Source organism: Gymnoscopelus microlampas, assembly GCF_963454915.1.
Source record: "Gymnoscopelus microlampas genome assembly, chromosome: 19".
Taxonomy (NCBI): domain Eukaryota; kingdom Metazoa; phylum Chordata; class Actinopteri; order Myctophiformes; family Myctophidae; genus Gymnoscopelus; species Gymnoscopelus microlampas.
Window position 1 is genome coordinate 33,073,880 of NC_139956.1, and position 16,650 is coordinate 33,090,529.

General features: G+C 43.0%; 1 protein-coding gene across 1 annotated transcript in view; it reads left to right on the plus strand.

Annotated features, from left to right (window-relative positions):
* Positions 1–3,626: 3,626 nt before the first annotated feature.
* dysf (dysferlin, limb girdle muscular dystrophy 2B (autosomal recessive)) overlaps positions 3,627–16,650 on the plus strand; it is a 155,531-nt gene continuing 142,507 nt past the window's right edge. The window contains 1 exon segment of the mRNA XM_084043388.1: positions 3,627–4,300. Within this exon segment, the coding sequence (XP_083899514.1) occupies positions 4,228–4,300 (73 nt within the window). The 5' untranslated portion in view covers positions 3,627–4,227.

Below are 16,650 nucleotides of genomic sequence, written 5' to 3' on the forward strand. Positions count from 1 at the left end.
AGAGAGAGAGAGAGAGAGAGAGAGAGAGAGAGAGAGATTAACAAGATGGGAGGATACTGGATAAGTGATGTAGGAAAGGAGGAGGAGAGGCTGTGTGAGTTATAATGAGGAGACAGAGCTTTTGATTGGTCGGTTGATAGACTGAATACTTTATTAACAGTTTGCAAAAGGTACAGAGGTATACAGTTACACGACAATGCTAAAAGGATAACACAAAGAGCCCTGAGGGCCTCAATAAATCAGAGGCTGGTGCTGAAACTAGTCATTCCTGTGGCTGAGCACCCACTGCTCATGACCACGTTCAGAGGAAGCGCACCTGCCTACCGTCCAGATAAGACTGTTCCTCTCCCTGTGTAGGTGTGTGCGTGTGTGTGTGTGTGTGTGTGTGCGTGCTTGTGTGAAGAGAGAGAGAGAGAGAGAGAGAGAGAGAGAGAGAACACTGTACATGTGTGTGTCCAGTAAAGCATGGCTGTGTTTATAGTTGCCACTACCGCTCTGTCAGCAAAGTTTATCCCCTGGGCCTCTGTCTCTCTTTCACTCTCTCTCTCTCTTTCTCTCTCTCTCTCTCTCTCTCTCTCTCTCTCTCTCTCTCTCTCTCTCTCTCTATTTCTCTCTCTCTCTCTCTCTCTCTCTCTCTCTCTCTCTCTCTCTCTCTCTCTCTCTCTCTCTCTATCTATCTCTCTCTCCCTCACGTATGTAAAGTCCAACAGGAAGTTGCGTTGGGAGCTTGTAGATAGATAGCCTAGGCTTTATTCACTATTCATTGTATGAAGAATTAGGGCTTAAGTCATTAAGAAAAGCCCCCCCACAATCTGTTATTTTTTTTCATTACAAATGGAATGCTGGCTGATCCTCACCATGTGAATTGACTGTGACATCATCTGAACTCATGACCTGACTTTTTATTTATTGTCTTACAAAAGGATGCCTGTTTAATGAAGCCATACTGTTTGTGTGACACACAGAAAATACGCACGAGCCAAAGCGGGCTTACGTGCTCAATCCTCATGTTTCTACGCCACACATTCATCTTGATTTCATTTTTTGAGGAATCAGTGTTTCCATGCAGTTGTTTAGTGGTTCCAATATTAGTTGTGTGACGCGTGTTTGTCCGAGTGTAAATGATATATATTTTTTAAATCATATTTTTCTGGCTTTTCTGCCTGTATTTTGGATAGTATAGTAGAGACAAACAGGAAACAGGGAGAGAGACAGAGACAGACAGACAGGGAGTGACATGCAGCAAAGGTCAGCAGGCTCGGGAATCGAACCTGTGACTCGCTGTCAGGCTGTGATAGAGCCTATATGTGGAATGTGCCTTACCCACTAGGCCATCAGCGCACATGTCTAAGTTTCTTTTTAATGATAATGTACCTGTATGCCCCATAGAAAGCCTGCTGGTTGTAAAACCTGACAATACTGTTAGAGATATCAAATTGAAGCTGATAAATGGGTACTCTCTCCTGATTGGCTGAAATTGGCAACCCACCTGCCCCCCACCCAGCTACTGAACAAACGCTCTGTAGCAATGAATTATTACTATCAGAATATAGTGCTTTAACCTTTTAACAACAAATGTTTTGTTGATAATATATATCACCTACCCTACCTTTAAAGTAAGGGGGGGGGGGAGGAATTGTCAGACCTCATCATCAGATGAATTTTGTAGGAGTCCTAGTCCTATAGCGTGGTATTTGTAGTTTTATGAGTCCTATAGCGTGGTATTTGTAGTTTTTATGAGTCCTATAGCGTGGTGTGTCTCATTGCTCTCTGGGAAACTGCTGAGTCATCCCTTCAATGCAATGTCCTCTGGTTACTGTGGCAACATTACAGTGTACTTCCGGGTAGTCGGACCAACCATCAGGAAAAAAAAAATCACAGAGAATCTCAGTAAAGACGGAGATTGACCGTGTGTGTGTGTGTGTGTGTGTGTGTGTGTGTGTGTGTGTGTGTGTGTGTGTGTGTGTGTGTGTGTGTGTGTGTGTGGGTGTGGGGGTGGTCTTCCAGTTCCCAATGTGGCTTCACACTGGGATTGTCTGAGATTAAATGTTGTTTGAATCCGTGTACCTGTCGTCTCATGAAATCCATCTTTAAATTTGTGTGTGTGCGTGTGTGCGTGCGTGCGTGTGTGTGGTTGTCATGATTCAGGAATGGCATTCCTAGTTTGGATCAGTGGGTGGCACTCTCTTACTCTGAGAGAGAGAGCGAGAGCGAGCAAGCGTGACATTATAGTTTACCTCTGTGACTCAGATGGGGGAATACCCACTATTGTTTCTATAAGAAGTTACAACCAATACACACACTCAAAAAATCTCTCTCTCTCTCTCTCTTAAAATATAACGCTTTATATAGTAACATTAATCATTGCTATAGAGTGTTTGTTCAATAGCAGTGGTCTCCCCATCTCTCCAGCTCTTTAGAAAATACAATTGTATCCGTTCAGGAGAGAGTACCCATTCATCAGCTTCAATTTACAGTGTTCCACTTCTATTTGTGTCAGCTCATTTATTTGTGTCATCACTTCCAATTTCACTTGCTTTATGCTGTATCATGTATGAGTTCTCTCTCCTGATTGGATTAAATCGGTATCCCAACTTGAAATGTATTTTCTGCTGGAGAGACGAGGAGACTCCTGTTACTGAACAAACACTCTAACAATGATTACTATCAAAATATAGAGCTACTTAACACTTATCTTAACCAAAACACATCACCTACATCCCCTTTAACCACACACTGTCCTTATGTCATGCACCTTATTAGCATGCACCATATTGTTGCTTTTGGGCAGAAACCTCTTATCTCCATATTCTAACTTTTTGTGTTTTTTTTGTAAATTCATTCATTCGTTTTAATTAATTGATCATACTACAGCGTCACACAAACACATAAGAAGAAGCAGATCTTTTGAGCTTGTAGATCTGCTACTTTTGCTACTTTTGAATTTGATTCCTGAAAAGTAACCGTTTTGGCGGTTTATACCTGACAGCAACAATATGTGCTGTATATATTCCACACCGCCAATATTGATATCGTTTTTTTTCTTTCTTTCTTTCTCTCTTTCCACCTTTCTTGGAACTTGAACGATGGAGCTTATACGGCAAATAATTTCCCACACTTTTCTTGCAGGTGTAAACCTGTGATGAGACTAATACAGTTGAGTTGAGTTGAGATCAGAGTTGTTGAAGATGCAAGGAAACGCATGGAGATATTTTTGTCTGGAAGGTTATAAATGATAGCAGAGAGAACAGAGACTCAAAGACAGGGAGGAGGGTAGATGGAGAAACAGATAGGAGACGAGAGAGAGAGAGAGAGAGAGAGAGAGAGAGGGAGAGGGGGGGGAAAGAAGACCAGGAAATGTTGAAATTTCCTCTGGATGTGAGGGGTGTGACAATGGACTGTGTGTGTGTGTGTGTGTGTGTGTGTGTGTGTGTGTGTGTGTGTGTGTGTGTGTGTGTGTGTGTGTGTGTGTGTGTGTGTGTGTGTGTGTGTGTGTGTGTGTGTGTGTGTGTGTGTGTGTGTGTGTGTGTGTGTGTGTGTGTGTGTGTGTGTGTGTGTGTTCCTGGCATGCTCCCCCCGACCCTGTTGAGTGTGTGCTGACTGCCAGAGTGGGAAGGCAGCCGGTCAGTAAAGACACTGTCTGGGGACAGAGCTTTTATTTGGTGGTTTCGAGGACTTTAAATTCTGAGACAGAGAATGAGACAGTCGCGGAAAAGCAGAGATTTTAACGTTTGGACTGGAAGACGCGTCTGTTCAGATTGTTGCGTCCCCATTTCTGGACCTGAAATCCTGACTCGGGACGTCTAAGATGCAGAGTGACCACTCTGTAAAAGTGTTTGTCAACCAAGGACTGCTGTCTTTTACAAAAAGATCCATTGTTTGGTTTAATTTCACAGACTTAACAGACAGACGGGAAGTATAAGTGTCACTTGTTTCATTTGTTTCCTTGGTGGATATCTAGTTTGTGGAACACATCTCTTCCCATTCAAGAGAAGAGTTAATCACCCCACAGACACACACAAACACTTGACCATTAACCGCTTGACAACCGTCTATAGTGGTGGCTGAACGAGGTTGATTTGACGACCTGCCTTCTTTGAACCCACAAAGTTGACTGAGACATCCTACACCCTAAAGCCATCCTCCCACCATCAGGTGAAAGGTGGGAGACTTGAGGGAGATCTTTTAGTCGTAGTGCCACCACCAGGTCCCAGGCAGGTAGCAGCCATGCTGCGCTGTGTTCTCCAGCGAGCCAACAACCTCAGCCACTCGAACCCCCAGGCCGGTGCCATCTTCAGAGGTAAGAGCGAGCAAAAGGTAGTCCAGAGTTGAAGGGTATCGGTTCGCAACTTCAGGAGTCAGAAATTGACATCCAGTTAACCCATTCAATCCGGCGACGCATCTCTGTCATTTTAGATGTCTTTGGCTCTTCGAAAATCGCGCTATGAGCTTGTAGATCTGCTTCTTTTTTTTGGGTAAATTTGTGCAAATCTTTATGTATATTTTTAAAGCATACGTTTGTAAAGTCTTTTGTTCCAGAAGCAAACATTTGAGTTACAAATGTTCGCTTTAAAAAAGGTATTCTCAAAGATTTGCACAAATGTTCACGATTTTTCAAAAATAGCAGATATACAAACTCATAGCGCGGCACTCGGTATGAGCGCTATGAGCTTGTAGATCTGCTATTTTTGAATAGCCAAAGAAATCTAAAATGACAGAGATGCGTTGCGGAATGAATGGTATACAGGTATACTGTAGTGAGATCATTTTAAGGTAGTTGGTCTTTGGCTCTCAGTGGTAAAAAACAAACAAACAAACAAAGACATGGTGAAGGTTCTCTTCTCTCTGAGGGAAAAGGCATACAAGACATAATTTAACGTAGATTTGTTTTGTTACACTGTACGTGGCTGTAATGGTGATGGATGTATGAATGAAATGCATAGTGCATGTCAGAGTTGGCCAACCTTCTCTTTTTAATCTACCAGGTGATCAGATTGAGATGATCAAAACAACAACCATAGTTTTAGTCAGAATAAGCTTTAGTACCTTTATTATTCATATTAAATGATTGACTTTTACTCTTTGTTTGGTCTTATTAGATGATTTGCTTATTCTAGGCATGTATGATTTTAATTAACAGCCTGTAATTAGACATAAAAGGCACTGGGTGCTCACGCCAGCCTTGAACAACGACTAAGTGATCATTATGCCCAAAACGGCTACTCGACCCTTGGTGTTTGTAGTAATTAGGGTTAAGTTGGGGGTTTAATTCCATGTGTTGGAATTGGAATAACCCATTTGTCCTCCAGTTTCTTACCTTACTTTTATTTGTATTTGTTTATTAAGACGGGACACCACATATTAATGAGCAATACATGTCAATGTAATGTAAACACACCGGATTTAGCAAAGATGCTGATTTACACTGAATTAGCAGGCACATCTGCGGTCTTTCTGAATAATAATCGACTGCTTATTTGCCTCGGTTTGCGTTGCTGTGGACACAGTTCTAATCATAGAATCTCAAGAACAAAAAGATCAATATCACATCAAATCAAATTATTGATTCAGCGTGCCCGTGTAATAAGCAGGATGCAAGGAGCTGCTCATCATCATTGCTGAATGAATGGTATTGCTCACGTTGTTCAGTTTGATAGATGATTGACATGTCTATCCAGCTCTTTTATGTCCTCAAAAGTTGCCCAGTTTCCTTCCTCGTCTTCAAATGGACAACACACATTTTCTAAACGTGACCATGATTTTTTTAATCCCAAGCGTTTCGTTAATTTGGACTGGGGAAGCAAAAATGGCACACATGGGACAGCTGCTGTTTTACCCGCCGTGTGTGTGTTTGTCCTGTACATTATAGCTGTCTAGCTCCTTAATGAGGTGAACACTGCCCTTACATCCTGGCTTTGTCCTAGCACACATCCTGGTGCCATCACACACACACACACACACACACACACACACACACACACACACACACACACACACACACACACACACACACGAGTCGAGACAATGAGTTTATGTATGTGAGTTCATATAGTATGGCAATCATGTATGAGCTATATTGTTCTGTGTGTGTGTGTGTGTGTGTGGGGGGGGGGGGGGGGGGGGGGGGTGTGCTTTCAGCTGTACACTACAGTGTTGGGGCTACTTTCAAAATGTAGCAACTAAACTAGTTACTCTTCATAAAAATTAACTAAGCTACACTAAAAGCTCTCCCTCAAAATAAGTAGCTTGCTACACTACACTACAAGTTAGACCTAATTAAAAGAAGCTAGCTAATTTGCATTAAAGTGACTTTGTACCTAATATGATGGCTGAGGACATGTTAAAGTGACTTTGTACCTAATATGATGGCTGAGGACATGTTAAAGTGACTTTGTACCTAATATGATGGCTGAGGACATGTTAAAGTGACTTTGTGCCTAATATGATGGCTGAGGACATGTTAAAGTTACTTTGTGCCTAATATGATGGCTGAGGACATGTTAAAGTTACTTTGTACCTAATATGATGGCTGAGCACATGTTATGGCAGTGAGTGAAGAAACATAATGCTAATGTGATGGCTTTTGTCAAGCTACCAGTGGTGTAAATAAAATTGCTGAACTACTGGAAAGCTACATCATTCTGAAAATAGTGAGGTTACCCACACGATGGGAAATGTTGTTAAGCTATAGTAACTACTCCCAACAATGGTTTTATATTACTAGATCAGCTACATTACAAGCCAGTAGTAAGGAGTTCAAAGGTCAGAGCCAGCATCTAGATCAGTGACTCTGACTACATTTGGGGTCACTCTGGGGACCCCCAGTGGTCCTTCAGGTGTTCCAGGGGGTCTCCAGCAAAATGAGTAACAGTTTTATTTCGCTATTATTTCACCTGCTAGAAGTTACCACAATGAGAGAATGTATTACTTTATTACTACGACGTAATGATATCAATTACTCAGATAATAGGTTTCACCCTCTCCACTGTCGTCTCCCCACCTACACACTGTTGTAGAATTCTGCACAACATAAAATCAACAACACAAATCTTCTCTTATGGGGGTCCATGGCACAGCACTTCTTTAAATGGGGGTCCACGGCCAAATACATACAGATTTGAGTGTCCTTGATGTAAAAATGTTTGAGAAGTTGACATGGCAGCAGTGGTCCTGACTCCTGAATGAGTTAACGGAACATTAGGGGGATCTGCTCTAAGTTTCTCAGTCTAAGTGTTTCTAAGGAATTCACAAAGTGTATACTGTATGTGCGCGCGCGTGTGCGTGTGCGTGTGCGTGTGTGTGTGCGCGTGTGCGTGTGCGTGTGTGTGTGTGTGTGTGTGTGTGTGTGTGTGTGTGTGTGTGTGTGTGTAGGACAGTGGAATGGAAACAGATTGGATGTCTTAAGTCTTACTAAGAACCCATTTCCTTCTCTCTTTTTTTCTCTCCCTCTGTGTGTGTGTGTGTGTGTGTGCGTGTGCGTGCGTGTGTGTGTGCGCGCGCGCACGCATGGGTGCATGTGTGCAAGATGGTCAGTAGATGTTGGATATCATGTCCATTTATAGACATCAGAGAACTTGATGACAGAAACTAATAGCAGAGAGAGAGAAGGCGTTTGGGGGAAACTGTGGAGGGGAAAAAGCGACAAAGAGAGCTGCTGTATCGAGAATGGACTCAGGGGAGAGGACAGCAAAAACTCAATTCATTGTCACATGACAGGTTTACAGGTGTAAAAAAAAAAAGTCTGTGAAATTCTATCTCAGACAAGCTTTATTATTGCAGTTTCAAGAAAGATGGGAAGAGATGGAGAAATAAACAAAAGAAACAGGTATACAGTAGTGCATGGTAGTGCATGGTTTGAGGAAAATATCAATTAAATGAGGCAGTTAACTCTTTAACTGCCAGAGTTAGAGCATCGTCTATAGATGCCCTTAGCGATTTTGAGCGTTTTTACTAACCTTTGAAAAATCATAGAATGTTAACTTTGACAGTACAGTCAGTCATCAGAAAAGTAACCTGGTAGCCAGGTGGAAGCTGTTCAGAAATCTGGTGGTACAGTAGTATGGCTTTGGATACGTCAGTAGCGCTTGCCTGGCGGTGGCCGCAGCAGTGGCGTGAACAGATTGTGGCTGGGGTGGTGAGTGTCCTTCATGATTCACTCAGCCTTGGCTACACACGGCTTCTCGTATATTCCCTGGACAGAGGGGGAAACTCACCTCCGATGATGCACTGTACCTTCAGCACCACCCTCTAGTGCTTTCCTGTTGAGTGGGGGTGGTGCAGTTCCCGTACCAGGCGCTGATACAGCCTGTCAGGATGCTCTCGATGGTGTTGTTGTTGGTGGTGTTGTTGCTGTTGTTGTTAAACAGCCTGAGGATGCGGGAGGAGAGAGATGAAGAACTCACATGCTGCGTGAGAGGTCTGGTGTGTGAGGAAATTAATGTGTATGAGAGAGAGGATTTTTGCAAATGATGTGTGTTAAAAAAATGTTTCTTCTCCAAAGCGCTTTACAGTGCATTCATCGACATTAATGGAGGCAGTCATGCTGCTCATTGAGAGCGGTTATGGGGTTCAGTGTCTTCTTCAAGGTCAAGTTTGACATGATGCCCTACACTAAAAATATCTCAAAAATTGCCGGGACATGCGGTGAGCTTGTAGATCAGCTATTTTCACCCCCACAATATATGGATGCTATAGGGTTCATGTGGTTACGTGTTGTTTCTCCCTGGTCTTAAAGGACCACACATCTTCAGCCATATCATACATGAACATAGACCATTTCAATTAAGGGCTTTATCTTTGTCTCCGCCAGGCCGGGGGCGAATCTCATGGCACCGTTGGACTAATTAGTGTGAAACTTTGCACGCACACTCACAGTACGTTTTGACAGCGGGCGAGTCTCCGGACGATCGCCGGGCGACATCGTCCAAAAGATAAATAAAATCCATCTTTTCAGATCAACATCGTCCCCCCGCCCACTTCGCCTCATCGCCAGTAGTTGCCGGCTCTCATAGACATAGACATATAATGCACTTCCGGAAAATACTATACTGAATCGCCAGCTGTTAACACGCACCGTCACAGTAGGCCAAGGAGGAACCTCTGCCCCAAATGTTTCAAATCAGCCTCCTGGTTGAGGTCGCTTCGCGTTTAGGTTGCTTCACATTTTGGCTTGTAACTCTTGTAACGTAGGTTCAGTCTTTTCTCCAGGGACAATTTTGTGCTAGATTTTAAAACGTATGAACGCATAGCGCTAACATCACGTTGCCAAAACATAACACCAAACTATACTTAGAAGTTAATTTATACCTGGTACTGAAATGAACTGAATCCAATGGCTTCCTCAATAATCTGACAAACTACAGTACATTATGTTTTGGAATAATGGTGGCCATAAATAATCAATGTGCTAATCATGCCAGAGCACCGGTATGGTCCTGTTAGGGCTGCATTACAATAAAGGGATTGTCTGATCTCATTAGACTGTTGTAGCTGACCAAATGCTACTACTAGTTTAGTGATCATATCCACTTTACTAATGATAATTCCTCACATTTTATTGTGCAAATATCTCCTGAACACAGCGATAATACTCCCCAACGTATCTAGCTTGAAACCATGTCCAAAGATGGAGTCATTATGTCATAGATACGTCATAGAAAACTGACGTCATAGACTGACCACATGAAGCCATGCTGTTGTTGGAGCCTGTCTTAATCACTAAGTGTACCGTAGTTCTGTTGTTGCAGAAACCTCTTATCTCCATATTTGAACTTGTTGTGTTTTTTGGTAAATTAATTAATGCCCTACGTGATCATACTACAGCATCACACAAAAGTATCTGCAAGCTTGTTGATATGCTATTTTTGCTTTAAGTTAATCCTGAAAAGTAAAAGGGTTGGACATGAGGTTTCCACTGATCTGTGACAAAGCATGCACGCACGCACGCGCAACAATGTGCACCTGGTGTGTGTGTGTGTGAGTGCGTGTGTGTGCGTGTGTGTGTGCAGCATGAGTCTGGCAGTATATGCTCGTATGAGTGTGCCAGTGTTTGTGTGTCCAGGCGAGAGGATTTCCCTCTGCCTGTTGTTTTTGGAGACTCAAGTGTTGTTCTCTATCTTTAAATATATCTAACAAACCTGGCACTTCTCCAGCCCTCCACGCACGCACACACACACACACACACACACACACACACACACACACACACACACACACACACACACACACACACACACACACACACACACACACACACACACACACACACACACACACACACACACACACAGAGAGAGAAAGAGAGGTCCCTTCCACCTAAAACCCCACTGAAATCATCATTCATTCACTCATCCATTCTGAAATGTAACTTGTATACTACTGACACTGAAATCCTTCGTTGTTAGAAGTCTTGACCAAAAAGTGAGACTTCCACAGTGTGTGTTACAAGTCCAGTAAAACATATGCTCATGCACACATGCAGCCCATTTCTAATATTAGCGTACTACACATGTTTCAGAGCAGCCCTATTCCTGGTGTTGTGACAGAGAGCGTGACCGGTGCCAAGCTGCACCACATCTAACTAGGCAGGAAGTAAACACTGTGCCACTTCCTGTCTCTGTGATACCAACATAGATACAAACCCCTGGAGCATTTCGCAGGGAGGCATTTAAGGCTGGTTCACACACATACGCACTACACACACGCACACGCACACACACACACACACACACACACACACACACACACACACACACACACACACACACACACACACACACACACACACACACCAATCTATCTTGACTCCTATAGAAGGGTGGAGGTATTTGTAAGATATCTTCCAAGAACGGAGGTACACACTTAGGTATTTCTTTGTGTGTGTGTGCGTGCGTGTGCGTGCGTGTGTGTTCTCTCACAGCTGATGACTGTGGTAAAAACAGGAAAGCAAACAACCTTCTCTCTCTGGGTGTGTGCGTAGAGAGGAAGACTAGCTCGGTGTGTCATAACAGAAGTCATTATAAGGACTATCAGAAGGTTAAAACTATATTTGAAGTGTTTATTCATGCACGTATTAAGTTTTGTCCTGTCATTGCACAGTTTCGCCCCAATAAAAAAAAAACCCAAGGCTTGCCCTTTTGCCTGAACGCAGTGGTGGAAAGTAACAAAGTACATTTACTTAAGTATTGTACTTAAATAAGTGAAGAGACACTTAAATAAGTAAATAAATAATTTAATAAGTGAAGAGACAGTTATTTACTCAGGCTTTTGGCAATTAATTTGTTTATTTTGCGTACTGTGAAGCGTCCTTGGGTTTCAGAAAGGCGCTATATAAATTCAAGTTATTATTATTATTATTTATTAAGTACTATTCTGAGGTATTCATACTTTACTTGAGTATTTCCAATTTCCAATATTTTTACATCTACTCCATTAGACCATTACATCTCAGAGGCAAATATTATACTTTTACTCCACTACAATTATTTGAAAACTTTAGTTACCAGTTACTTTTCAGATGCAAATTATGATATTATGAAACATACATTAACCACTTTAGCCCTATCTTATACATAGGCTATTTGAAAATAGCCGATCTACAGTACAAGCTCGTTGTGAGCTTGTAGAACTGCTATTTTCAAACATTGAAATGTTTTAGTACTGTACTTTAACTTTTGGTACTTTAAGTACATTTTGATGCCAATACTTTTGTACTTTTACTCAAGTACATTTTGAATTCTGGGCTTTTACTTGTCACAGAGTATTTTCATTTTGCAGTTTTGGTACTTTTACTTAAGTAAAGAATTTGAGTACTTTTTCCACCATTAGACGGAACTATTAGGCTGAACTATTTTAGTCTATACTGTTCTTTATTGTTCTGTTCTGGGCTGTCTTGTTCTAGGTTGTAACATTTCATTTTGTACAGTTCTACAGATACTTAATTGCTATGTAGAATTCTAGGTTGTGCTCTTCAAGGTTGTAAAATTCTAGGTTTTGCTCTTTTAGGTCGTATAATTCTAGGTTGTGCTTGTCGTCGTCATTGTCCCACTAGCCTCGGTACCCAGGCTTTTTATGTCCCACAGTCACTCTATTTGTAAATAAATGAGTTTTGACCAGAGGTCAGACAATAGACAATGTCTCTTTTTCCTTTTCATCTGGAAAGAGTTGTGTGTGTGTGCGTGCATGTTGTGTACAGATGTAGACTCTAGGCTGGCATGACTGTGTATAAATATATGTTCTGAACATGGCTGGCATGACAAAGAACAAATTTAAGCCAAACAACTTGTCAAATAGTGCTGTTATTGGCTGTGTGGAGGAGAAGGTGCTACAGCGTGTGTAGGTAGGGCTGGGTGATGTGGACAAAATCAAATATCACAATAATTTTGACCAATTACCTTTAAATCGATATTGTGATGATACTATTGTATTGTGATGATAATATCTTATACATTTTTATTTTTCATTTTCAGAGTTTCAAAAATGTGCAAAAATACCTATTACAAGCTCACAACGTGCTGCAATGTGTTGTGTTGTGAGCTTGTAGATTTACTCTTTTAGCTATTTTTGTAGAAGTATAAAATAAAAGTAACACTTAAAAGGACAACTTCCCCCATTTTCAACCTATCTTCATATAATTGGTCCTCCTCACTAATGCTCATTATAATAAGGTACCATTTTTGACTATTCACTCTGTGTCTTAGAGGAGGCTGCGGACAGTTCATCGCCTACCATCGCCTACCAGTGACATCATTGGTAGGCAGGTTTGGTCATTTCAAACAAGATTTCACATTTATTGGAACAATGGCTTCTATTATAGCATGCTAACTGTCCAGGAATAGAATGCCTGCCGTTTCATGGTCCTTTAGTGGTTAAAACCAAGATAACACAGACATATCCGTAGGTGTTGAATTGTCCAACCCTGTTATATAAATATATTATAACACTATGTGTCTAATATAATTTGTGGACTCAGTGTGTGTGTGTGTGTGTGTGTGTGTGTGTGTGTGTGTGTGTGTGTGTGTGTGTGTGTGTGTGTGTGTGTGTGTGCGTGCGTGCGTGCGTGCGTGCGTGCGTGCGTGCGTGCGTGCGTGCGTGCGTGCGTGCGTGCGTGCGTGCGTGCGTGCGCGTGTGTGTGTATGTGTATGTGTCTGCAGGCATGTTTGTGTGTGGTATAGAGGAGTGGTTGTGTTCTATGATAAGCATACTTTAGTAATTCATCAATTTATTGGTCGATGTTACTTCCTACTTCCTGTCAGAGGGCAGGACAGACAGGAAATCAGAGCTCAGAATCTGTGGTACAGGAAGTCGGGGAATGATAACACACACACACGCACGCACACGCACACACACCAGGTGCACATTTTTGGACCATTACTAGACTAGATACCATTTGGAAACATTAGTGTGTGTGTGTGTGTGTGTGTGTGTGTGTGTGTGTGTGTGTGTGTGTGTGTGTGTGTGTGTGTGTGTGTGTGTGTGTGTGTGTGTGTGTGTGTGTGTGTGTGTGTGTGTGTGTGTGTGTGTGTGTGTGTGTGTGTGTGTGCAGTTGTTGCTGTGTGTTGGTTTCAGTTGCTCTGCTCAGTTTAACTTCCAGATAAGAGATACTATAACTTTTGTCCTCAACTGATCCGTGTCAGACAAGTCTATGGTGGTTTCTCAGTAACTGTTACTGTACAGTAGGCCTATTTGTGTGTTTGTGAACTTCTGAAATGTCATTTTGCAGCCGAGGTACCGTCTCAAAAGTTCACTTTTACCCAAGAACGATTCAAATACCTGGATGTGACCTGGATCCACACACTAGTTTTGGCATAGTTTTAGCATCAGTTGTTGACTTAGTGATGTACTGTATTTATTCTGAACCTTTGTTCACATGTTCACGAACGCATACTAGCATCGTCATGGTAGCCGAAATGACCGGCATTACACAGAGCGGGCATATACAGATTAGATTACCTGCCTACCAATAACCGTTTTCTTCCTTTCTTACACAAAAAGGCACAGGAGCTTCCTAGAGCCTGCCAGGGCTGGAGTTGCTATGGCAGTCAATTCGGCCGCGCCAGGGCTGGAGTTGCTATGGCAATCAATTCAGCCATATTAGGGAGGTCAACAGGGAATTGGCTTCCCTGAATGGCCAACCCAACCCATCGGCCGGCGGGTTTGCCAAGCTTTGTGTGACATTTGTGCCGCTGTGCCATATACGTGATGTCTTAGTATAGGAATCCATAGTTTTACAGAACACATTTCAAACAGACTGTGAATCCACTGTTTTACAGTTCATTTAGGTCTGCAGTCGTGCTGGTGTGAAATGTTTACCTGGACGCTCCATCTGAAGCGTGGCTGTGGCAAATATAACATTACGGTGGCAGTGGGGATCAAGGTGTATTCCTTTGAAGGGTACTGTATGGGTAATATGGATCAGATGGGTGTACACGTCTTCCACACAGTGTCTTTGCTCTGGACGACGTTGCCCAGAGTGACAAATGGAAGAGGAGAATGTTCCCTTGATGTTCCCTGCAGACGTTATGGCCACACAGCTGTGCTGATCGAAGACAGCGTCTACATCTGGGGGGGTTATACTGACACAAGGAAGTACTGCAACGTGCTTTTTACGTTTGATGTCGACACCCACAGATGGTTCAAACCCAACATTTCTGGGACTGTTCCAGAGGCGAGGTGGCACCACTCAGCTTGTGTCTTGGGGAAGGTCATGTATGTATATGGAGGATGCACACAGGTGACATACTTTAATGACATCCACAAGTTGGAAACCACCACAATGGTCTGGTCTTTGATTAAGACCAGAGGCACTCCGCCACATCCTTCAAAATATCACTCTGCCACTATCATCGGGACAAAGATGTTTGTCTTCGGTGGCCAGGGGCTCCAGGACGTCTACAACAACATCAGAGTGTTTGACACAGAGACCAACAACTGGCTGAGTACAGCCTCTTCTCCACAGCTTCTTCCAGAAGGACGTGGGTGTCATTCAGCCTTTGCCTACAAGGGAGAGCTGTACATATTTGGCGGCACCAACTTGGAGCACCGGGCCTTCAACGATCTGTGGAGATTCAATCCAAAGACCTTCGCGTGGAAGAAGGTCGAGCCCAAGGGGACGGGTCCGTGTTCCAGGATGTTCTGTTGCACGGTGGGAGATCTTGTCATCGTCTTTGGCGGGACCAGCACAAACAATCACCTGTACACCTTAGACTTAAGACCTTTTCTGAAGACATTATGCAAGCTAGCAGTAATTCAGTACGGTTTGGAGCAGTCGAGACTCCCACACAACATCAGGTGGGAACTGGCAAACTGGCACAAGCAAAAGAAAAACAATAACATGAGCTGAGCACGCTGTCAGTGAGTCCACACGTCAAATGGATATTTGACTCCATGTGGCCAAAACGTGACATTAGTCATCTCTGACATCAGCCGTCTATATGGCATTGGTTCTCAAACTTTTTCATGTCAAGGACCCCCAAAATGATATGCGCGGACCCCCATCTCAAAATAATATTTTGAGATTATTGTGTGCCAGTGACCCCAGAAACCAAGACAGAGTATTGTAAAGGCATGGTTTCCCTGTGGATCTCTGACGTGTCAACACACAAGTTGATGACCTTAATCTTGGCCAAGAGAGATCTCTGACCGTGTGGGCCCAAGAGTTCAAAACCCTTAATCCTATTCGAGTGGATCAGATTTGGATTTGGGGTGTTGAAGATATTATTATTGACATGATGTTTGCTGAGAAAAGTCTGTGATCACAGATCGGATATCCCAACCCTAGATTTGATCTACCCCAAATTACAAATCTGATCCACTTGTAGAGGGATTAAACGTTTTGAACTTGTGAGCCTGGTTATGCAAGACTAACACAGTTTTATAGGCATATTGTAATGCATTATAATTTACTCCCCCCCCCCCCCTTTTTTTTTAGCTGTTTACCCCCTTTTCTCCCCACTTTAATTGTTATGCCAATTCATTCCATTCCTCCCCATCCTACTGACTCACCTGCCAGTGAGGAGCTTCCACCGGGAGGACGTATGGGCTTCGTCCTACTCCTCCCGCCCAACACTCCCCGCTGACAGGTGCCCCCCCCCCCTCCCCCCAGCCCGTAGAAGTATGTGTAGTGACAAATATTACCCTCCCCACCCAGCGTCCCTCCCCCGAACACGGGCCAATTGTGTTCGTATAGACTATAGACGCTTGACAAGGTCGGATGCACTGCAGTGGATTCGAACCTCCAGCCTCCGCAGTGGTGGGCAGACATAGGCTTCATATAAACTGTTATTGTAACCCGACCCTTAACCCTTAAGAGTATCCTTTTTTTTTGTACCCATTATTTCTCCCCATTGTTATGTCAATTTGTTCCTCCCCACGCATTTTTGTGTTGCCAATTCTATTGCACCATACTGGCTCACCTGCCAGTGAGGAGCCCCCACCGGATGATGTAATGTAACGCCTCCCCTTAGACTCTGCAGTGGGGGGCAGACACTTTACCCCTGCACAACACAAGTGCTGAGTAGAAAAAGTAGAAAATACTCCAGTAGCAAATAGTTAAACGCTTAGAGAGGACCGCAGCTTATCACTGTCACTTTTTTTCAACCGAACAATCAAAATAGTTTTTAGAGGTGGGAAGTGGAAAACTGTCATATCGTG